Below are 23,985 nucleotides of genomic sequence, written 5' to 3' on the forward strand. Positions count from 1 at the left end.
AATCGCCCGGTAACCATCGGATGGGAGGACGAATGGAATCCATTACCGGTCTAGACGCGGCGGTAAAGAGAAACATTCTTGCCCCTACTGAGAATCTAACCCCGTCTGTTCAGTACGTAGCATAGTCACTATACTGCTTAAGCTCTCTAGGCTCCAGAAAGAAAGAAGTCTTAACGAATTATTCTTTGCTGAGGTTGGAGTATATATGATTACTAAATATGTGTACGTAATTCGAAGAATTATGATGAAATATAAATAAATTTTACATATTAGTAGGCCTGATCTGTTACAAAGCAAGACGACTAAGTTTCTGTGGTTTTTAACGTTTCAGTGGTGCTAGAACCCGAAAGTTTAAAACATTACTAATACCAACGAGCACGCCATTTGTGAAGAAAATCTTAGCCAGCTTCGTTCTCACAGCCAGTTTTCTAAGCCTCATTCTGATTCTCATATTTTCGGTATCTTATATTCTACAGAAACATTAAAAAGCGACATGGATATAGCATTCTCTTGCATTTGTTCGAGTTTGATCTAACTCGTCCCACTGCGGTGAAAACGTTCGCAGTTGTTAGACTATTCAATAGCTTGTTTATATGGCACACATAAACATAAGCACTTCAAAATCGTCATTGAGTAAACCAAGAAACATATACGAAAACACGCGATCCTAGAAAGAAGGAAACATGTTGCCTGTATTGTCATATGATTTCTCCCATTTGTTATATTTAACGTTGATTTATAACATAAATTAGATATTTGTGGCCTAGCTGCCGCGAGTGTTGACTGCAGAATTGATTACTGCCTTGGGCGTCTGTGTTTTTGTGTGTAGTAATTAACCCAACATGTTTTGTTGTTGAAATTTTAGAATTAATTTCCACTCCCGTAAACTTAGAACTGGTAAACTAAATGCATACTCGGTCGTCCATACTGCGTTACACATTATTGATTGTGATTTCTTATTTTTATTCGACGAGACCTTAAATGAGTAGACAGTATTTTAAACAAACAGAAGATTAGTCAGGTTCTTGGTGGAGTCAGAGAAACATCAAATAGGAATGGGTTTCTTATTCTTCGGTCAGACAAGAGTGGTAAAAATGTTTTAGAACTGGAATGTACATTTGCAAATGCATTCTCCTCACTGCCCTTCGTGTTGATTACATAAACAAATTTATTTTCCAACCAGAACCTCAATGGGAAGTCAACTGAATCAGAGAACCGCGTACACGCTGCAGGGAATATATGCAAATCCAGTGATTGAACAAAGTCCAGATTTTGCTAATTATTAATCTAAATAATTTATTGTTGTAATGTTAAATTCCATGGCACAGAGTTGAAAATTATTATCATTGCGGTTTTTCATATCTTGTTAGCCTTTATAATATTTTATTGTCGACAGTAGCCGGTAATTTTAATTACAAATCGATATTGCCACGCAGTCGGTAACAGCCTTTATTGAACAGAAATTTTTACTCAATTCTCCAATGAATATTGCACTTAAAACCTGAAGAGACTATAAACGAAATTAACTATGGAACTCAATTCATGTTTTAAAAGTGCCCAACATTATTTCAGAGCTGTTCACTCTCTTTAAATACTATCATTAATTCTCTTTGCATTGTTTCCAATAAAAGTTCTAGATCGTAATTGGATTGTTTTGTTTTGTAAAAACGTTTTGTGTTATGAATAGGTTTTGGCAATATCGAAAAAGTTCGATTTCAGTTTCGTGTATATTAGCAGTTATATTTGACCAATACGAACCAGAATTTTATTGTATGTGGTTATCATCGTTTTGGAGGGTCGCATCGCTTCCATCTTCAGACATGAACCGTACACAAAATTACACGACGTCAGAACACAGAAAACCACAGTTGACATCTTCACCGCCGTGAGATCCTCAGATATGAATATTGTAAATGATTTGCTCTTGTGTCTTCTCCGAAGTCATTCTTCATAATTCAGACATAGAGAAGAGGCTGCTTAAATGATTAAGCTTAGCAGATCAAGTGTAAATAGTAATATAGTTCGATTTCTGTTGAATCCTGTGGTAAAAATTTTCATTCTCTGAAATATTTACACATTAATGAAGTGTGTACAAGAGAGCTACGCATTTTGCATGCAGACAAAGTAAAACCCAGTAGCTGCAGAAAGCAGATGCATTAACTCTGGCCTCCTCTTAAAACTACGAGAGAGAATTGCACAATTCCCTCGTATGGAACAATTAAGTTAATTGAAAGCTTATCTGAATATTCTATGAGGACTGAGTAAATTTGTTAAGAAGATGGAAGCTCTTCAAAGACAAACATGTTTTTCTGTCATTTATGACGTAAGGCCTGAACACATTCTACTAAACTCTCGTCCTGCAAGTTTGTTGATGACAGCATTTATTTAATTATGCACTTATCCGTTAATTTTAATAATATTGTATTTAATATAAAAATCCAGTCGTAAGGCGTACCCTCGTAAAGCACATTTCCTGATTTCATTCTCACGCAAACATTTTATAACCTATTTAAGAACAATAACTTTAATAAAGTCTTCTCGGGTTATCAGCCGTGTTAGATGTTGATTAATCGCCGACGTTTCGAGGACCTTCTCAGTCCTCATTTTCAAGGCTGTTGACTATGTGTCTCGTAGCGCGAACTAGTTCAGTACCAGCTATGAATCTGCGGCCTGTAACGGCACCTAGGCCGGCTATACTGACAAGACTCTTTAGTGGTTTTACTCAGTTTCTTTCAGTGGTGAACATTGTTTTGTAACAAGTGAATTTCTATAACTCGACATGTTATAAATATTAGACCTGTTTAAGAGCAGAGTGCTGTTGTATTAAAACACACAACGTAAAAGCTGTCGGAAACCGATATTTGGTACGCTAGAGGCGAATGATTTTTTTTCACGCTTAATACGTTTAAATCTAAAGTGCTATTTAAACCATGAAGAGCCGACATGTCACGTGTTAAAGTAATGATTTCTCACAGCTCAGCAATTGTTATCATGACATAGAGCTCAATGAAGAATGGAGATGAAATGCTTCAAATAAAAAAAAAAATTCTGGCTGGACTGTGGTATATCGCGATTCCTAACGGTTCATCGGTCGCGCTCAGCAACGACCATTTCACTGGGAGGCGTCAGCTGAAGCGAAAATACGGCCGCTCGTGCCTCACAGAGCGAGCATAATGATGTGTCAACAAGATGGCGGAATTTGCTAACGAAATTGTCAGTATCGACATCAGAACCAAGATATGTAAAAAATCCTGGAAGGAGAGGGTAGCGAAAATCTTCCGCCATTGATCTTAAATAAAATTGTCAATATGATGACTTGAAGACCAGTGTAGAATCTACTCCCTTATCGTAGTGTATATGGGATACGGGCTTGCCTCAGATAATGGACACTGTCAATAATAATAATAACGGTGTAATGATTTGACGGGAAAATACACTGTCATTATGAGACCCCCATATTTACGATTGTTAATTTTCACAAGTTAATTCACACTTTTACATCTACTGCTAACTTAACTTGTTTTATGTCTTGGTTGAAAACAAACCAAATTTAAATAAATTTCTCACTTAGATCCAATAAGAAGGGACCATCAGGGAAGTAGATAAAGACCGTAACTAAATAGAAGCCTTTCATTTGTTCTTTTATTTTATTCATCTGTGATATTGAAAATGTTATTACAGCTCGCCATTTGAGTTGTCTGTCCTCTGCTTCAGTCTTCTGTCCTCCTGGAAATATGTCTAGTGGTGTTTCCTTTGTCTTTATATGGCGATTTCTCATTTCTCGGATATTTGAGATATTGGCGTAATATATATGAACTTTTTGAGGCGAAATAACCAGTCTCTCTTGCTTTACCCAAGAGCATTAGCACTCATTTATCCACGGCATTCAAAAACTTAATTTTATGTTAGTAGGAGTTTATAATCAACCAATCATCAACATCATTGAAAAACAAGGCGTAGGTATCTCATACAAAATTTGTACACTTGTTAATAACAAAAATTGAAAATCTGTTTACAATGATTCATCAAACAATGTGCTTCGCATTGTCTCCATGTTACATATATTTTAATAAAGGATCCAGCAGGAGTTGTATGTTTTCAGACATAAATGTGTGCATAAAACGTATAGAGCCTACAGTGAATGACATTGATCCTAGAAAAATAGGGCCGCCATGTTGAAACTATTTTCTATTCTCATAACTAATCTCAGTCAACATTAGATTTATGTATATTTATCAAATGAGTACTCAAACCAGTGATGAATATAAACTGGCAAAGAGTTCTTCTAACCTTTGCCCAAGTATTAGGCACTCTGCAGTGAAGTTGATTAGCGTGTTCTAAGCGTTGTTTATTAATGAAGTTAATGTTTAACGCTTACAACTTCATTAAGTAAACTTCTTTAATTTTCTGTCCACTGCCATATTTTACGAAAGAGAATCTAGGTCCTCGTCTCTTCAGTTACCATGGAAACAGTGGAAATTATAGTTTATTTTATTAAAGACGATGTACTTAAACAGCCTGAGGCGTTTTTTAATATAACTGACCAACTCTCTTTAATACCATTAAATTCTTGAATCACGGAAAAATCAGAGGAGTAAACACACATAGGCCTAATCATAAGCATTATACAATAATGACCCAAACCCCTTTTCAGAATTACCATATCAACAGTTAAAACAACACACATTCTTAAATATTATTCCATAAGGCCCCAAAATCCCTTAACAGCAAATAATCACCAACCAACCTACAATCTTGAATGTTTATAGCCCAACACATTTATTAGCTGTCTTATATAATTTATCTTGTTTTTGAGTCCTGCGTTACCCCTTTGGCTGCGTCGCTTGACATAGCGTATGGAGAATGTTCTATGTTCACACATAGGAAATCAAATTACTAAATTGTGAAAATGTCGATTGACGAAGTGGTCATTGCATGCCGCAATTAATTGCATTCCAAGCGTTTTCACAAACACCATGTTTCGAGTAATCAGGAATGGGTATCTAAGTACATATAACAAGCAAATGTTGGTTGGTTGATAAAGATAATTTGCTGTTGCGGAAAAATATGTTTCCTCGACATAAAGCTTCTGTACAAGCAGTTTCTCTAGCATCTCAGTTCACATTTTTCTTACCGATCAGCAGATTGATGCCTTCAGCCAGGTCCTTGTCGTATAGAGTGACGACTTTGCGCCCATCAACCAACAGTGGCGTGATGTCCAGCAAAACACCCTCTGTGACGTCACAGTGATCGTACCCCGGACGAGTCACCCCGTACACCGCCGTCTCTGGCTGCCTCCTGTGCAGACAGATCACATACGGTAATGAAACACGTAAAATGGGGGGGGGGGGGGCATAAACGTAGGAGTCCAACGAACGTTTCTTCCACCATTCCTTGCATGCGGTCTGAAAGCGAACTCGAAAATAGGGCCGTAATTGATCTGCTAAGTCTGCCTGCTTTGCCTTCACAGTTCAGCATATTTCAATGAAATTCGGTGGTAAGAAACTAAAACATAACATATCGGAAAATTTTAATCTTAATTTCAATTCGTGGTTATCCACAAAACGCCTATTTTACTTTAAGCTTAAATCAATCTTAATCAGAATTTTAAAGAATTTATGGAATTGCTTGCCTAACTTAAAATATTGGTTGGGGAGACTGGCCTAAAATGACATATTTTCCATATAAATCGGTTTATCACATTAACATTGACCGCTCACTACATGACTGCATTCTTTCTGTAATGTACGGAGTATGAAAAAATATTTGCTACACGTGCAGCTGGTCTTTCTATGGCAATTTAAAAAAATAAACATTATTAGAATGTCAACAGTTTGTAATTTCAATCCAACATCCTGGGTAAACTGACATAAATACTTCCATGCTTCTCGTGAGCTACTGTTATGATAAGCAATATATTTATTGCTTATCATATACAATACAAAATGTATCATTATGAACAATATATTAGGCTTAGAGGAGTTAAGCAGGAAACAGAGTAAAAGAACACAAAACACCAGAACCTTCATCTTATTGTTAATAACAAAGTAAAGCACATTCAAATAATAAAGTCTGATATATAATAGTAAAAGTTAACTTCTTCGTAATAAGATCTGAAAGCACGAAATAAGGTGTAATCAGAAAAAAATAATGAAGAACGGGTTTGAAAGCTCCGTAAACTCAAAATCTTTCCGCTGTTGTAATATCAAGTTACATCTGTCCCGTATCTGCATCCAAAGCGGTCTTACTTTGAGGTCCCTGCTTACGGATTTAGTGGAACTAATCTGGGGGGGGGGGGGGTGTCTCTTGGGCATTCAGTAATCTCCTTTCTGAAGCGGAATACTCTTGTCTAGAGCCCTTCAAGCGACTTGACGCGCCGCTCATCGCCTTATTACTGTTAAGCTCTTGTCCATTAGCTGACTGAACCTCTAGAACATTCATGAGAGTTGTTCAACCCATAAGACTCTAGCGACCCATCAAATAACATATAACGAAAGCAATCTAGCTCAAATTCAACAAGCTATAATAAACCTGCACTTGGAATCTTGTGAACACAGTAACAAACCTTGTGGTTCCATGAAAGACGGGGAATTTTATGCTCATCTCACTATTAGCTTGCCAGGACGACTCAGCACCAGGGAGTTCAACATTGCATTTTACATGTTTACATATTACATTTTTTACTTAAAAATTGACCGTTAATAATGACGGGAAAATCTAAGTTAACATTTAAAGCTCATTTTATTTACATAAATGACAAAGAAGCTTACAAAAATTAAAACCTTGTTTTTCTTTCCTTAATTAAAAAAAGAAACTTCGAAGCGTTAACACGTAAATATCTATTTTGCTGCGTTGTACAGAAATGGGCCTACATGTACTGTACATAGTAGGCCATAGATGAGTGAACAGTTTTTTGTTTTAGTTCATTGTTTACCCAAAACAGCATGTAAAAGTTATAATTAAATAATATTTGATAAAGTAAAATTATTACTTTTTTGGTTAATTAAATTATATAATTTAATGTAGTGAAATCTCAAATATGATCTTATATCAAAGTTATATTACTATGCTGCGTTGTATAGAAGTATAGGCAGCGATTATATTAAAGGTTATCAAATCATGGATTAATCATGTATCTCGTATCTAATCCATACCACGCCCATCTGTGCATGAAAACTCTCAGTTAGAACAGTCCATATCAAGAAAGAGAATCGAACCAATGAGATGTCGAATTCAGAGCCTCTTATGACTGAAAGGGATTGTGGGGATGAAAGTGTCATTTTTTGCCAGTGATTCTGTTTTCCGCTGCTAGTCATCCACACTGAGTCAGTACGCTACCTGTCGACGACGGACATTGGTCGACGCGGCGCCGTCGAGTCCACAAGTCTGGTGTCATCTATCCGCACCAGCAGAATGTCGCCGCTCTGCATCTCAGCGCTCCCCTCCCAGCTCACAGACACCGGAGCGCATTCAGCTTCCTCGTTGTCCTCGCCCTCACAGTCAGGTTGCACCTGCACATTTGCGCACCACAAATTATTAATTACCTCAACGTTTTCCTCCGCCGTCACCTTCGTAATTGTTAACGTACATAAAGATACATTAATAATTTAGGCATGCTGATAATCTGTCTATACCAAATTTCATCAGTTTGCTTCATTTTTCGTTAATTATCTCTATGAATCCGAAAACTAATCAAGATATCGCGCAGTCGCCATGTTGTTATGCATTCTAAAAACAAAATTGTACCTCTTTCAAATATCTCTTATCAAACCGCGCCGCTGTCTTGTTGGTATTATTATTATTGGTGGAAAATGTAAACTTTCAAGTTAGATGAACTCTAGTAACACGAAATTCATGACAGAGTTTCGTGAAAATCTATCAGTTTGTTCAAAGACAGACACGTGGATATAATAAATGTAATGAATAATGATATCGGAATGTTATACCGTTTAAGATGCAGATATCAGATTAAATAATGAAGATTACTCTTCTAGAACACTGTCCCGTGTAATCTGGTATAATTTTACCGACGTTCCCCCTTTATCGTTAGGGCGCATCGCTCTGATGATGGACGCAACAAGCACTTCTGAAACGTCGGTAAGGTTCTCCTAAATTAAATAATGTCCTAATTTTGTAATAATGCTTAAGACTGTTTCATGGCCCTGCAATGGACTGCGTTTGGCTAGAGTTGCAGAGCCCGATGTGAGTAACCTTCTTGACAAATGTGAATGACCCAAGGAGCCGATGGGTCTTCTATATATATCAATAACCAGAAAGAATATATCGCCGTTTTTATCGGTCTCCATGGTGAACTGTATGTTGCTGTGAATGCTGTAAGATAGCCCGAGAAGTCGCTAAGTTTTTTCTGGTCCATTGGACAAGATTACGAACGCATAAGTAGGTTGTTATGGAAACGGAAGGCATCCGTTCAGTTTCCTTCGGCCCACCTACTTCTCAAGAAACCATGCGTCTGTACCAGGGGTCAGCAATCTTTTCATTACTGCGGCCGCATTGGACATTCGCATCTTTGCTAAGAGCCACAGAATAAAATTAATAATGCCATGGACAGCAACCAAAACTGCATTTAATTCAAAGTATCCAGTTTAAAACGGGTAGTAGCCGTATTTCTCCGTACAATTGAATTTATTGTAAAGAATTTATTTGCTGGCTTTCAAACAACTTTGACTTCAAATCATTGTTAGTTTCACAATAATTTTCATGTTTTTGAGTTAAATTTCGTGTGGTTTGAACAACGGAAAATGTTATAGGCCAACATTTACAAATGTTTATTTCGTTTGTTCCTTCCCGATTGCTTGTCCTTACGCTTCTATAATATGCGTTATATATATTTATATAAATGTTCTTCAGTAACAGATATTTTCCTTACACCAATTCCAAGTCATGTGACGGCCACGTAAAAAGTTTTAAGACATCTAAGATTGTATCTGGACGAATATACAAGTTTTATGTTCAGTGTTCCTTCGCCATTTGCAAAAGACAGGCCAACATCAAGAAACTTGCCGTGTTATCTTGTAAACTTGTAAAAGTACGCGAAGTTATTGGGAAACTGATGACGTCTCCCCCAACGCCCCCTCATTTAGTCCCTTGGCATGAGTCTTTTACTTTTTCCTGTCTCTCTCCCTCACTCTCTGTCGTGTTAGTTCAGCCAGCGCTGAGCCAGTGATTAAGATTCAACAGAGCAGATAATTGTTGAGGAGAGAACTGGCCGCGTGTAACAAAACCGGTGGCGTCTGCTGCCGGCATAATGATTTAAGACGCGAAGCTTTGGATTATACGTGAGGCGCCATATTAAGCTTTTATTTTAGAAAATGGGTTTAGAAAGTGGCGTTTTGCGCATTTACTTATTCTCTTATATCATTGATAACATTACATTGCCTAGAATATAAATTTTCTTGTGACAAAAGAAGGAGATGTATATGAAAAGAAGCTTGGGGTTTGAAGTTTTCTGTCTTCTGGGTTGTTGCGATTCATCGCCCTGATGACGGAGGCAGTATGACCTCAGAAACGTTGATAATCATCGACCAGACTACACAGCGCAACAACCCAGAAGACAGAAATCTTCATACTCTGATGACGGAGGCAGTATGACCTCTGAAACGTTGGTTAACATCGACCAGACTACACAGCGCAACAACCCAGAAGACAGAAATCTTCATACTCACCGCTGTGAAAACCTCAAATCTTCAAGGCTTAGGGTTTATTTCCATGTTGAAAATGGTGATGATGATGATGGTGATTTAAAGGCATTCTTCCCCCCCCCCCCACATTTCTCGAAGAGATGAGTGATATTTTGTTGTTCACACAACAGAATGTCTGGGACAAAATTCCGTAAAGGCTTTTAGGCTTGTATGCTACACAGAATGTATACGAAATATTTTTCTTTGGATTTTTTAAAATATAATATACAATATCTGAAAAGTGTTTAAAATAAAATATATAGGTTTTAATCAGAGGTATATTTTGTTCAGTAGGCCTACCAGTCTATTCTACGATGTGCCATTTTAAGGATGATCAATTTAATTTGATTTAAGCTTTATATAAAATAATGAACTAATGCAGACATATCTGTTTATCCGTCTGTAAAGTACTGCAATGCAGATATGAAGTTATATCAGTTTATGCTAAGACATTGTTAAGTTTTATTTTACATGTAATGTTGGCGTTAGAATTGAAACGAAGAATGCTTACCAAGTTTAGACAGATTACTTGCCATTTCCAATTAACGTTAATAAATGGAAATACTAAAACTTTTCTGTCATTCCTATTGGGATAAACAGAAGAGGGAGTTGCTCAATTTTTTCAGTTTGTCTTTCGATAAATTGCTGCTAACTATGCCGTTTGCTTAGTTTTTGATGCAGTATTTTTGAGAGCACTTATACCCTATTACCCCTATTAATTGACCCCTTGAAGCACGAAATTGCTCTAAAGAATATTCAGAAATTCAATTATTGTCTCAGAGGAAACAGAATACGTCTTCATTGCAGTGATCATTTAGCCAATGGTGATTAAATAAATTATCGTTGTTACGCCTTCTTTGGACGAAGTGCATAGCGAGAACGCGTTATGGGTTGGTCGTGTCTGTCCTTCCGCCTGTCCATTCGATTTAACTCGAGAACGCCTGGACGGATTTGGATGAAATTTGATTTGGACTTTTTCTGTTCTGCACGACTTCAAAATCGTACATGTGAGCGGTGATAACAAAATGACCGATGACGCAGTCATTAAGGTGCTGCTATCTGGTGGCCAAAGTGGGAACTATCGAACAAGGTGGATTTAATGCCTCTAAATGCAAGTTAAAAAGGACGCATGGGGATATTGCTTGTGTTCCGGTACGGAACACAATTTCCAAGCTTGTTCATTCTGAGAATCATACGAAACCAGCAAATAGAGTATGTGGGCAAATTGCAGGGTAACTGAATTTTGCATTAGGTGGTGCATATAGTAGACACTCCGCTTTAAACTGATAAAAACCATCAAACATCGACATGTTTTAAAAATGAGGCTTTTATTAAAGCCGATTTTGACTTCCAATACAAATACAAAGATATATTGCCTTTATTTCCATTTACGTACATACAAAACTGTTTTGCAATGCTGCGTTGCTTCGGAATAGGTTTATGAAATATTTAATCTCTCTTTAAGCGAAAGAAATAAGTATTTAAGATTATCTAATTATCACACAGTCCACAACAAAAACTGAAATTCGATTGATATATTATTATATTATTTATTTAGTGTTCTGTCTGACGACAGGTCCATATGAACAGGATCCTTTTCTCGGACTGGGACCTGTTCATATACGTTCTTGGCAGATGATCCAGAAGTTGTTTGCCATTGCCTTCTTCTGTGTGTGAATGTAGTAATTGTTGGGATGTCACGGAGAAACCGGGGAAGCCCCCGGAGGAAAACTCCGTGTTGCCTAGACCACGGCCTTGCCCAACACAAGTTATAAATTCGGGCACCGCCGGGAATCGAACCCGAGACCCCAGGATTACAAGGCCAGCGTTCTGACCGCTATACCACCGTGGAGATTGATATATTACAGATCAATAAATCTACCCGCAGCCATTTGGGGACTTACGTAAACATGTTAAACATTTGGATGTGTTTCTTGTGCAAACATGATATGTGAATGATCATATCTGCCCATCCGAATATTGACCCTTACTAGCCACTTAAATTTATTGGAATTTAGAGAAGTCCTGATAATTTAATGGGACTTATTTTTGTACTGTGTACTATTTGGTATTGGCATTTTGGACTTAGGGTGTTTTTTTTTCTTTACCCATTTCCTTGAATTGCAGCAACGGACACGAATCAATAACGGTCTGTCAGTTTTTCAAAAATTTAAGAGGTCTCGTTAACAATTAATGAAAAACATTAAGTTCAAAATACAGAATTATAGCTTGAAAGGCATTGTAAACGCTATACTCAAATACACACACATACGGGTATAGAATCCACTGCAGGTTTAAACAGCCACGTCTTGTAATATTTGTATTCATATTTATTGCCGCATTCGATGATTTTCTGGCAATTCGATCTGAACCAGGTGTACACTGCTTGGGAAGTTCCTTATAAAACTTTGCTTTAAAATATTTCTTTTCTTGTGCAGTGACAATAATCTAACTTTTCATACCAGTTCCGGCAGTTTAAGTTCCTTCTTCTTCGAAAAATATGTAACAAGAGAGCAGTGATAGTTGCTTCTGCTTCCCCTTCCGGTTGTGATGCCCGTGAAAGGGAAGGGGAGAGGTTGGTATTCTTGGGCGACAGCCAGGTCCAAACACAAGGTCGATAATGCACCACAGAGAGACAAGAAAACTGCATTAAATAAACTTAAAATATAAATATATTGGCAAATAGGTATTTAAGACGTCTTTCTCTAAAAGTTACACAAGAAAGTGAACCCTATTAACCACTCCGACACTTTATTTTTGGTGCTGCCTGTATTTTGTTAATTTATTTTGGCATCCACTAAGCAAGTTGCCTACTTAAAGGCCCAGTTACTAAAGTCTGAGATACAGATTTGAACTCATTAATGTGTATGTCAATTTGATATTTATTTTCGGCATTTTGCGTCCCGTAACGTCACTTCGCGTTGGAATTCGGAAGTCTCAGCTTCAAATATCGATTGATAGGCCACTTATATGACTGACATTTCTAGTAGATTTCTCAGTTCCTCATGAAAAACCACTACTTAAATACCGTAGTAGACCATAATCACTTATTTCTCTAATTATTTCTAATTTTATTCATAATTCAGTCGTCGCTGTATGCTCAGTTGACAAATCTTCTTAAAATAAGCGCATACACAAATAAAATGTACAGTGAAACCAACACAGAATTGAACTAACGGTTTCCTGCTTATGTGTGGATCAACAATCGTAGAGATCCATTAATCTGCAGGTAGCAGTCATTTGTTTTGTCAGGTTTTTTAAAATCTCCGCTGCGTACGTACAATAATTTGACCGGTAATGCGCCCGGTTTAGATCCTCAGGCCGTTAATATGTTGTACTAAGTGTTCATACAGCAGCCGCCTGCAAAAACAAACCGGTCGTACTAATTACTGCAGGCACACGGCAACAGCTTGGTTTTTATCCGTTCGGCATACAAAACGCGACATATAGTGACAAGAATGACCGTCTGCATGTTCCATCTACCAAACGATTTGACATATTGCATTTACATCTGGTAGCTATATGTAAATCTAAAACGAAAACTACCAAGCCTGTTAAATGTTGCTTGTATTGGCCCACTATAAACCCTCACTTTTACGTAAAGTTTAAATATAACTTGACCATTTTTTTTAAATTCAGGTCTCAGGTTTACATGGTATAAAATAAAAATATTATTTGAATCTGTACGTTCGATTTAAAGTTGGTTATATTTGAGGCTGTCACGGCGATGAGTATAAAGATGGCTGACTACTGGGAGGTTTTAAACGTGTAGTCTGGTAGATGTTGATCTGTTTCAGAGGAACTTACTGCCTTTAGCCTGATGATGGAGGCAGTATGATCCTCTGAAACATCGATCAGCATCTTACAGACTGTACGGTTTAACATACAAAACGATGATCAACTTGATCTGGAACGTTATTCAATACTGTACATAAAGAAGATTCCAGTTAATTGGACCATCGGTTACTTGGGGCAGCCGTTTATTTGGGACAAATATTAAAGAAAAAACCTTTTTAATTCTTTGCGTGGAACTTCCCATAATTGGGACAGCCACTTAATTGGGCCATAGTGTTGTTGTGTCCCAATTAACCGGAATCCACTGTATAAAACGAAACACAAGCGAAAATGTTTTACGTTTAGTTTAGTATTGTAGCACATCTTTATTACTGACTAGATTTGCAAACATTAGAGTTTATGTCTTGGCAGTGCAGTGAGTTTACTTTTGATAAGAGCTATCTTTGCTCGAACTTTATGTCAATTAAATGAATGTGGGCCATAAGAGATGCAAAACTATAAGAATGTATTTGGAAATTTTTGTACGTGAATATAGTAAATGTAGAATGATTCATGTAATACACATGAGGAGTACATTGAACTTGGAAATTTTAATTTACGAGACCTTTCCCCCTCCACCCTTTTTGAACGTTTTGACGTTTCATATTTGTAAATAACATTTTTCTGTGCATAATTTTCACTCCCACGGTTTATCTGAGAAGAGGTTTTATTATTATCTTGAAGACTAACGTTTATACCTGGCATGTTGAACCCCCGGCCCGCGGGACAAATGCGGACTGCCATCGCTTTTATCAGGTCTGCGTAAAGTTTTACGATTCGACACATTCTTTAATTCAGGACTGTGATCTGTTTTATGTGCAAAAGCAAGGTGGTTTCAACACTAAGAGATCAAGGATAAGAAGATCTTAACTGAATTTAAGCAGGGTATGATCCATTTGAGGATTTTGTGAATACGGTGGCGGATTTTCTGGATCCATTCAAGGAATTAAGTGACTAGATCGGCAACTTATAACTGCTGAAAGAAGGCAGAACTATGCAATTGTCAATAACGTTCTGCAAAAAGTAAACACGTTGCTTCGCTTTTCGTAATTCACTTGGATCCGTGAAGTTGACCAGCCTGGTGGATGCTGTGTGGGCTCCAGGGTTCTCGCTGTTTCCGTATCGATCGGGCACTTCCCTTCACTCATACCCCAGTGTTAGCCTCCAACCCACCGCGTGCACAAGATTCACAAGAGAGGAAAGATGTACTCCACCTTGGAGTACGCAGAATTTTCAGACGCGTTCCTTTCTATTTTAAATCATGATTGATCTTACTGTTCCTTTGTTGCTGATTTTAGTGTGTTGTTAACAAAGCTGGTGAATAAGTTTAGAGACACGACACTTTTAAAAGGATAAATTATTTTTGTAGGATTCAGTATGGAATATTTATTTGCCCTTAGACAAAATTAGATCCACAAACATCGTTATGGCAGTGGTATGGACTGGATTGAAAAAACAAAACAAAAAACAAATGGTTGCAGAAAATTACAGAAATACGTTTTGTCTGCACGTGCTCGGCGCCGAGCAGATTAGAGCGGATTCTAATGGAATACAGCCTGTCAGGTGCTGAATATCTAATTTAGTTCAGCAGAAAGAAAACGGAGAAAAGTTATCGGGAACCAGATATATATATATATATATATATATATATATATATATATATAGATATATATATATATATATATAGTATATTATTCTGTAGCGTTTGTTAGGTTACAGTAAGCTTCTGTACTGTTGGACATTTCACAATGGCGCATGGTCTAATTGGTTTCCGAAGAAGAGTCATTTTAAGATCAGAACATCTGCCTGCTTAACTACATAGTGCAGAGTTTTCCATGGACATTGATATTTATTCGGCTGACCAATAAGTGTCCTGATGTCATGGAACCTGAAGATTAGTTACTGTGTTCATAAAAGCCGCCCACTGGACCATATCATGAGTCAGCTTAATTCAGTCTGCGTCCGTTGAAGTCATTACTTTAAAGTACTACAGTTTCATATTTTTCATCCTATTCTCGTAATGATTTCTTTCTAGAATATTTCCCTACTAAAATTTTGCAGGCTTATCCTCTTTCCACCTTGCCAGTTACATGCCAGGATATGACTGAATTTTTATTTGAGATTAAGTAACATGGATCATATGGAGCCTCTGTTTCTGTAGTTATCATTAAGCTTAAAGCACCAAAGATATTATTATATTAAAACACAAATCTTCTTGCACGTAAAGCCAATGACGTTTTTATTTCCATCCCCTAACATTTAAACCTACAACCACAAATTATAGCGGTGGTTAAATTTATCTTACCACCAATATATTTATGTCTAGAGCTGTTTTATGCAATGGAATAAGTAGGAAAGAGCTCAGGGCCTCTTGTATTAGGATCCTCGACGCAGTAGCGTCGGTACCATGTGTTTAAAATTCCCATACTGTTTCCGAATATCTGAAGAATGTATGTGCAAGCTTGCGGTCTATGTCATAGTAATTTTCAACAAATGTTGCTAGAACATTCATTAATATGTCGTGGCCACCTCCACATTATAATACAAATGGATCATTTGTTTACGTTGGAAGACCTGGAGTTCGTATCTTACCAACTTTATCCTACAGATCGTAGTGCGTAATAATTAAACAAGAGAAATAGAAGGTGAGAGAGATGTTAAATTTTGCACGAGCGACGAAAAGCCGATTACGAGGCGTACATGTTCACAAGAGGCCGTGATCGTGGCTATTGTTACAACGCTGCTACCCTAATGTGGCGACAAACACATCTGTGTAGACACAAGCAGAGAATATGAGAACCCGAACAGAATAATAACTTCCAAGCTTCTTAAAATTAATGTAGATTAAAAATTATTCGTAAACTGTTATCGTCCTGTCCTCCATTATAGTACGCATGATTAGTATGCCGTGGATGAATGATCAACAACATTTGTCTATTATTGCATAGGTAATACTGTATTTAATAATACATAGACTACATTTGTACACTTCTGCGTGGTAGCAAAACTAACAACAGTGAATTTGGTTTCGGTACCCAGTGGGTGTCACTGTGATGAAATATTTGTTCAGGTAAACCTCAACAAATATTTGTCAGAGGGCGAATCGTGGTAGCCAGAAACAGGAAGCACGTCACAACATGGCACTGTATTTGTGCATACTATAGACTGTGCACCACGGACAGAGTAACAAATACCATGGTTGGTGGAATGAGAATAAAATATTATGAAACGCTGAGAAGCAAAGAGGAATAAACTGGGGTTATTTGTGTTTATATACGCAATATTTGATATAACGGCCTTAAAATAGCCCTGGCTAACGTTGAATTATATCTGTTCAGTTCTACTGTATCCCAGTGTATGGAGTGGCACTGAATTGAGACAGATGACTTTTCATATTTCGTTTTCTAAAGTGTTAGCCAGGTTAACACGACTTTCCAGTTAATATGAAATCTCCACCTCTGCATAAGGTGTTCTTAATTTGTGTATTTACTACGGCTCCGCGCTGAATAGAAAGCAACTGCTAAGGAAATGAATCTAATTTTAGACTATAATGTAGCAATTGTTATTGTTGAAATGGGGTGAGAGTCTCTGTGGAAGTTGGCTTCTGACGGGTCCTTTATGAAGCAACAGTCTCCCTTTGAGTCCATTACCACATCCCGGGTCAGGCATCCTCTGGGTAGATTGGCTTTGTGTAACAAATCCGAGGCGCGTCATTAAAAGGAAGAAATTTTGAATGGCGACCCATCAAAAGAATTTCAAACAACAATCTATAACACAGAATTAGAAGTGTATGAGGTATGTGTGACAATGTGTATAACTATTCTGTTTTACTTAAGTAGTTTACAATACTTATAAACCTGTAAATGACGCTTGATTTTCCAAACTAGCCCATAACAACCAATTTAACCCGCAATTAGTATATTTAGATTGACTAATATTAAAATAACAAATAGTTCTACTTGAAAGTTTGTACTGTCTCCCATGTTGGAAGTGGTACTCCATTAGGAGAAACAGGCTTCATTACAGGCGGGAGGAGGTAGAAGCCGCCATAACAGTTCCGGAGACTGACTACCGGTTCATTAGTTCAACCGAATCACTGAGCTATTATGGCAGCTGCTTCGTTCGTATGCCCGGATGTTTCAAGTCGGACGTTTGTAATTTCGGTACTTCCTGTCGGCCTTCGACTACTGATGTGACTCAAGGCCGAATGATATGAATAAAATTGCAAAGAAATTATTTGTATGTAGACCGATGTTTTTGGATTAGAGCCCGCACCTATCTGTTCTTATTTGTAGAGTAACAAACGAAACATAAATAACATAATTGCATTTTGTGAACTAAATACTGAGTTACTGAACGTTAAAGTAAGCTACAAACAGAGTTGCACTGCATTGTAAAGAGTTAAACATATAAGGTTATATTTAATAGAACAATAGGCCCGAAAGGTCCCTTTCTTGTTTGCTGTACATACGCCAAATAACCTCTGCGTCTGTAGTAAATCAATTAATAAACTTCAGACCAACCAACGAAGTGTGTAGCCCTGTACGTTTAATGTTGACAGGGCTTCGTATTAGAGTTTCCTAAATTTTGTTTGTTTTTGTTGGCGAGGTATTGCATTATTAATTATTGCTAAAATATTCTGCTCTGGAAGTTGCATTGGTTGCGTTTTAATGACAGGATAATCGATCGCCATTTTAAATAAAACATTTGACTGACGCCAAACAAAGAGCGCAACATTTCGCGCTGAATGCTCTGCACAAAAGTCTAGCGCGCGGTTTGAGGTTTACAGCAATTTATCATCATATAAAATTCAACAAACAATGGTTTTGCTTTACTTTGACGCCGAGGTGTTTTGAATTATTCAAGGAGATGTGGTTTCCTTTTTATAGCGCGTTCAGTACCGTTATAGTTGTATAACATGCTTAAGGGGTTTAGTCAGATAACAATTCAAACTACGGCATTGTGTTTCTTTGAAACGTTAGCATCTATCGCTGAGTTTACATGGCGTTAAAACTGAAAACGAACATCATAAACATACTTACCGCCGTCAGAACCTCAAATCTCACGAAGTTGCTTAGGCAACCGCATAGTGAGTCAATGACAGAGACTAGCTCTATCTAACGGACCCAGCTGAGTAGGTACCTTTCGCCTGAAGAAGGAGACAGAGCCAGTTTCCGAAACGTCCCGGTTTTTTCTTTTTAAACAAGAACTTTGGAAACAGTCGAGACAATGAAAAAGGACCCATCTAATGGCGCAAAATCCAAAGTTGTCATATGATTAAATTTGGCAGTAACACAGGTTTATCATTTTACCCAGTTATGACATTTTAGGTTTCTCTCCCCATACTCTTTCCAACCTAGGGCCAAGGTCAGCCTTAGAAACTTAGTAAATTTTATATCTTTAATTCTTTAATGATTATTTTGGTGTGATTTTAAATAACATATAACGGGAAATTTCCAAACATCGAAATAATAATAATCATAATCATAGGACCTGCCTGGCTTTAACCGAACCGTGCTGACGACCTACAATCCTGAATAAATACATAAAATGGTTGTTTACTTACTGTAATTGGCAGCATCAGTTCATGTGTCTCGTTTCCTCTCCACAGCCTCGACTCTGTGGGCAGCGGTGGAATATCACAGGAAAGTGATTCCAATTTTTCTTCAAGTCTTGAAGGAATGCGGTGAGCAGAAGGCTGTGGTTGATGCTTTGTCGTCATTGTCGTAATAATATCGACCGTGGTCATTGTACTCGTATATGACTCTGTTGTGCTTGATAATATAGATGACTGAGTTGTGTATGACGTACGATAATCAGTATTGGCCATGGAGAAAAGAGTCTGGTTATTAAATGGTGGATTTGCTGGTGTCGTATCTGGCGTCAAGGTTCCTTTTAATGTTGTTACGAGTTTAGATCGTGATAAATTTACAGTCGCAGCTCCACTGAATTTTACAGTTCGTAGTAATATGGACAAGACAATTAGAGTCTTAAAGAAGCTCAGAATGACCGACATGTTCTTCATTTCTCGTTTGTATTTGTTTGTAAGCTCTATTTTTGGAGGAGGAGTTACTTATAACTTTAGGTAATTTTTCAGTAACAATAGGAAACACGTAGTTTTATCTAGGACGGATAATTGGACTCTATTCGATTAATTTAATTTGTTACTTCAAATGGTGCACAAACACGGTCGACTTGATTCTTTCAGTACATCATTGCTATTCACCCAATAGGAACCGACCTCTTCATATACCTTCACGGTATGAAGCCAACACACATTCTGAAAGGAAAGAAGAGATTAAGCAAAATCACAAGTTCTTAATTACAGGGATAGGAAATCGATAAGAAGAAGCCCTTTCCTCCGGACGGGGGAATTTACTGCTGAATAATGTATTCTATTTTTATATGAGGGATGCCTGTAGCGACTTTAGTGCCACAGAAGGTCGAAACGTGTGATACATGAACTTATCACATCTATTAATAGTCCTTCCAGGAACCCCTTACTTACTTAATAAATTTTAATTCTTTATAGTTCAGTGGTAACTATGTGCACTACCTACGTTAACATTTACTGACTGGATTTTTAAGACAGAGTTCATTTATGTGCTTCATTTAATTCTCGTAATAATCACCGATTGTGTCCCTCCTTAGCGACAGTGGGGCTCACTAAAAATTGCAGCACATTTAAAATTCTGAAAAAAAATCCTCTCATATTCCTCAAATAAAAGGTCATGAACGTATAAATAAGCGCGTTCTGTATTTGACATCCATTTATATACGCGTACATGTACACACACATTTGCGAGCTTTGGTTTAATATTCAGCTTTATAAACATTGTTCCAGTCGGCTGTATCGAGCTACAGATGTCTGCCCAGCATTCCTATGACACCGGTAGTCACAGGTCTGTGGTGCAAGCGATCTCGGACCCCTCGATCACCGAGACCGAAAGTTCGAATACTGCTCATGAACAGACATTTGTCCTCGTTTCTCTGTGTCGCTGTTCAACGCCTTGCAGTTGACTCATTCTCCATATAAAGAGCTCTACCATTTGTCTTAATAAACACTTGTAAAAATCTTATAGCAGGGGGAGCCAAAACTCGAATCCAACTGTGACACCAAGAGGAAAATGCTGAGGTCTTGCGATGATCTGGTTCCCCTTTAAGACGTTCTCCCTCTTATCTCTTTTAGAATTCTGAAAATCCTCGCCTTAGAGCGGTACAATTTTTTTTATTTATTTTACCACATCAAAAGTAATCTATAGTATAAATCCTAGTTCTTGAAGAGCTCTAGGCCTGTATTTAATTTCATATACAATTTCTGTAAGATGTTTATATTCTAAGAAAATGTGTGAAGTGTTTCAGCTGGATTAAAATAGGGCTATATAGGGTCAATTGGAAGGAATCTGAAATTCGCCTCACAAGTTTCAGTGTAGACTCCCAGTACCAAGTTTCGTCGATATTTGTTGCTTAGGTGGTCTGGAGTTGACATGTGAGGACGGGCATGACTCCCGTTATGCCTTCATTCCGTGTGTCAGTTTGATTTAATACGCCATCTCAGCAATGCTAGTTCCTGCCGCATAGGATCAATGAAGGAGCGATATTCCTCGCCGCCGGTCCCTTATCAGCGGCTCCAGCTCCTGACAGGGACTTCCTCTCACTCGTGGAAACGTCGCCCTTATTGCACTCGCAAGTACAAGACGCAATTTCGCTGTGATTTGTGGTGATGTATTGAGCAGAGGTAAAGGGCAAGTGCTCCAGCACTGAGCGTAAAGAAAATCTCCGCGAATTCTAACGTCTCCACTAGTTACCATTATGCTCCGGCCGCCTTTAACCCGAAGTAAGAATGAAATAAATGTAGAAAGGACGAGGAGCTGGGGTAGTGCAGTATGACTACGGATTGGACGACCAGGATTCGATTCCCGGCAGGGACAAGAGATGTCTGTCTTAGCCCCTCGCCCAGACCGGGCTCTGAGGCCAACCCAGCGTCCTGTCAGACTGGCACTGCTGTTTCCATGAGGGTTTTGCAGCCGGGGCGTAAATCTGACCACACACCTCCATCTAGTGTGGAGGTCTAGAAATAGCGGAACTGCTCCTCCATTAGCCGGTATGTCCTTATGACGTGGTGTTTGGTAAGCACCAGGGACGACATTGCCTTTACAGAAAAAGAAGGAGGGGGCGTGACTGAGGAAAGAACCGTCACAGCGATTCTTGATTTCATTAGTTCCACACTGGGGAAGCTGGTGATGGAGGCAGCAAGCTGCTCTGAATCATCGGTCAGCGTTTGCCAAAACACACGGTGCAACATCTTAGAAGACACTTGCCTTTATTTTATTCACATCTGAGTGAAATAATAGACACGGTAAATAACTAGAATGAGATGTCATGGTCTACTTTAAGAAACGGACAATACTCTTCTTTATGAACTTTGATATATTACGAAGATTAAATTGCTTTGATATGTATCAAACCCGGGCCTTCCGAATACAAAAAACCCGTCAATATGTATTTGAGGGTGAAGGATGAGGAATAAGAAGTCAAAATAATTTGGAGTTCCATTGCTCGTGTCTTCTAATTTTCTCATTTCATAATCATAAGTTCAGAACAAGCTGAAACGCGCGTATCATTGGGCGTGGTCAGCCATTCAGTCAAGCAGTCAGTCCGTTCGTTGTACACATTCTTCATTTTGATTATTTTGTCACATATTAAAATGATTAAATCCAGGATTTGGGAATTGTCTTTCATAATGTAATAAGAACTTGGTAATTTGAATGCAGTTTAATGCTCTTTAACAGACAAACGAACGAGCGGTTGGCTAACAAAGTTATAACTTACAGTTCTCTATTCTGCAGTGGCTTCTCCCTGTGGAATCATTTCTCACTGTTCCAGTTCGTCTGACTGCCAAGTTTTGACAAACTAATGTCGTTCGGTTCTCTTCTCGAAAGTACTTGTTAGTTCAAACATGGAATAAGTGCAAGCATGATGGCGTTCTGCAAGATGGCAGAGATGCCACGGGCGTGTTGAAGGTCCTGGAGTGCCCCCAGGAGGGGTGGGGTCGGAGTTTGAACAAATACAACTCGAAAAAGTGAATGCACCAGAAAGTAACATGTTAGATTAGTTTTGTAGGGTAAAGTGTGGCTAAGTACTCACGCTGCAATGGGAAGGTTACTCGTACGAATGATGTGTTACAATGTGAAGGTTTCCGTGGTAAAGACAACACTTCAAACTACCCGTTCCGGAATAAACTTAATTATAGAACTCCATAAGCGAAAACTTTTAAAAATAATTTTTAATACATAAGCAATATTTATAAGACCTTCAATAGTGCAAATCTCCATATGTCTGAAACGGTGGTGGACTTCTACCAGACTACACGGCGCTACGCTACAACCGAGAAGACATTATTATTTATTTCGCCATTTATATCTACGAGCCATGCCCTCTCAATTGTCTCCTGACTTGTGACACCGCATATAGCCTTGTAAGTTGGAGGCGTATGTGGATAAGACACTCGTTTGCTGTTGAGTGAGAAACGGAAGCGCCCGTTGTGCGGCAACTTCTCCGGCACTGCAGTTGTGCTGTCAGCCTATCTCAATGTCTCCAGGCGTTGCAACTTCTATAACCAGATACTCCAGCAAACTATACTGAACCATTGTTATACCACATTTGCATTGAAAAATCTTTTATATTCTACGCCATCATCAAATGTGAAAGTTAATAGGCAGCTTTAGCTAGTATGTAACTTAGGCTTTCAAGGATAAACCGCTTCGAATCTTGAAGGTTTCTCAGCAATTCGGCAAACATCACAGTTGCCATGCCATAACACGACTTATCTCCGAAAGCTAGAGTTGTACAATAAAACAGAACATATCTCACTGCTTTTAAGCAAACAACTCCACGACACAGAATATTCCTTGAGCAGCTAATAGTTACTCAGATGGTAAAGAAATCCACTTCCTATTGTGAATCTGAAGGTTCATCACAATCATCAAAATATTTCACCAATTGGCTCTCAGAATAGGCTGTTTCTTCAAGACACATTTTCCATCTACACAAATCCTATTACTGGCATGCCTACCTGTTAGCAATGTTTTACTACCACAATTTTGCATGGATTCTCAGTGTCCTCCATTTCCACTCATTTCACACATCTTTATTCAAAACTATAAGCAACTCTACAAGGTTATCGAATGTAATATGTCGACGAAAAGCCGAATTATCGGCACATACAGTTATCAGTAATCTTTAAATTATTCTCTAAGTTTTCTGTGGAAGAGAGTCGTCAACAGTGTTTAATTACGAAGTCCCAGTTCCAAATCCAAGGGCTTACAGTACCGTTAAATTAGTTTATATTAGTTGCACGCTCTTCGTTCGAGACTCGGTGGCAAATCGGAGACTGGTTTAACTGCAAAGATTCAGTGATGCATACAGCACAGTTTAGAAGCGTTTGACCGAA

The 23,985-nt window shown here is 38.1% G+C and overlaps 2 protein-coding genes across 3 annotated transcripts in view; one reads left to right on the forward strand and one right to left on the reverse strand.

Moving 5' to 3' along the window:
* LOC110841433 (uncharacterized) overlaps positions 1–23,985 on the forward strand; it is a 120,901-nt gene that overhangs the window by 83,062 nt on the left and 13,854 nt on the right. The gene's annotated exons all lie outside the window — the stretch shown is intronic.
* The window catches only part of wry (delta and Notch-like EGF repeat containing weary), a 61,525-nt gene that overhangs the window by 36,010 nt on the left and 1,530 nt on the right, over positions 1–23,985 (reverse strand). For both annotated transcript variants that reach the window (XM_022087097.2, XM_022087092.2), the window contains exons 2-4: positions 19,099–19,812; positions 7,339–7,511; positions 5,135–5,298 (exon numbers count right to left, since the gene is read on the reverse strand). In XM_022087097.2, coding sequence (XP_021942789.1) covers positions 5,135–5,298; positions 7,339–7,511; positions 19,099–19,557 — 796 coding nt within the window. In that variant the 5' untranslated portion in view covers positions 19,558–19,812. The remainder of the gene's footprint in view (positions 1–5,134; positions 5,299–7,338; positions 7,512–19,098; positions 19,813–23,985) is intronic.

The sequence above is a fragment of the Zootermopsis nevadensis genome, unplaced genomic scaffold (genome assembly GCF_977971745.1).
Source record: "Zootermopsis nevadensis isolate Lab colony 2312 unplaced genomic scaffold, Znev_1.0 Znev_ptg000021l, whole genome shotgun sequence".
NCBI lineage: Eukaryota > Metazoa > Arthropoda > Insecta > Blattodea > Termopsidae > Zootermopsis > Zootermopsis nevadensis.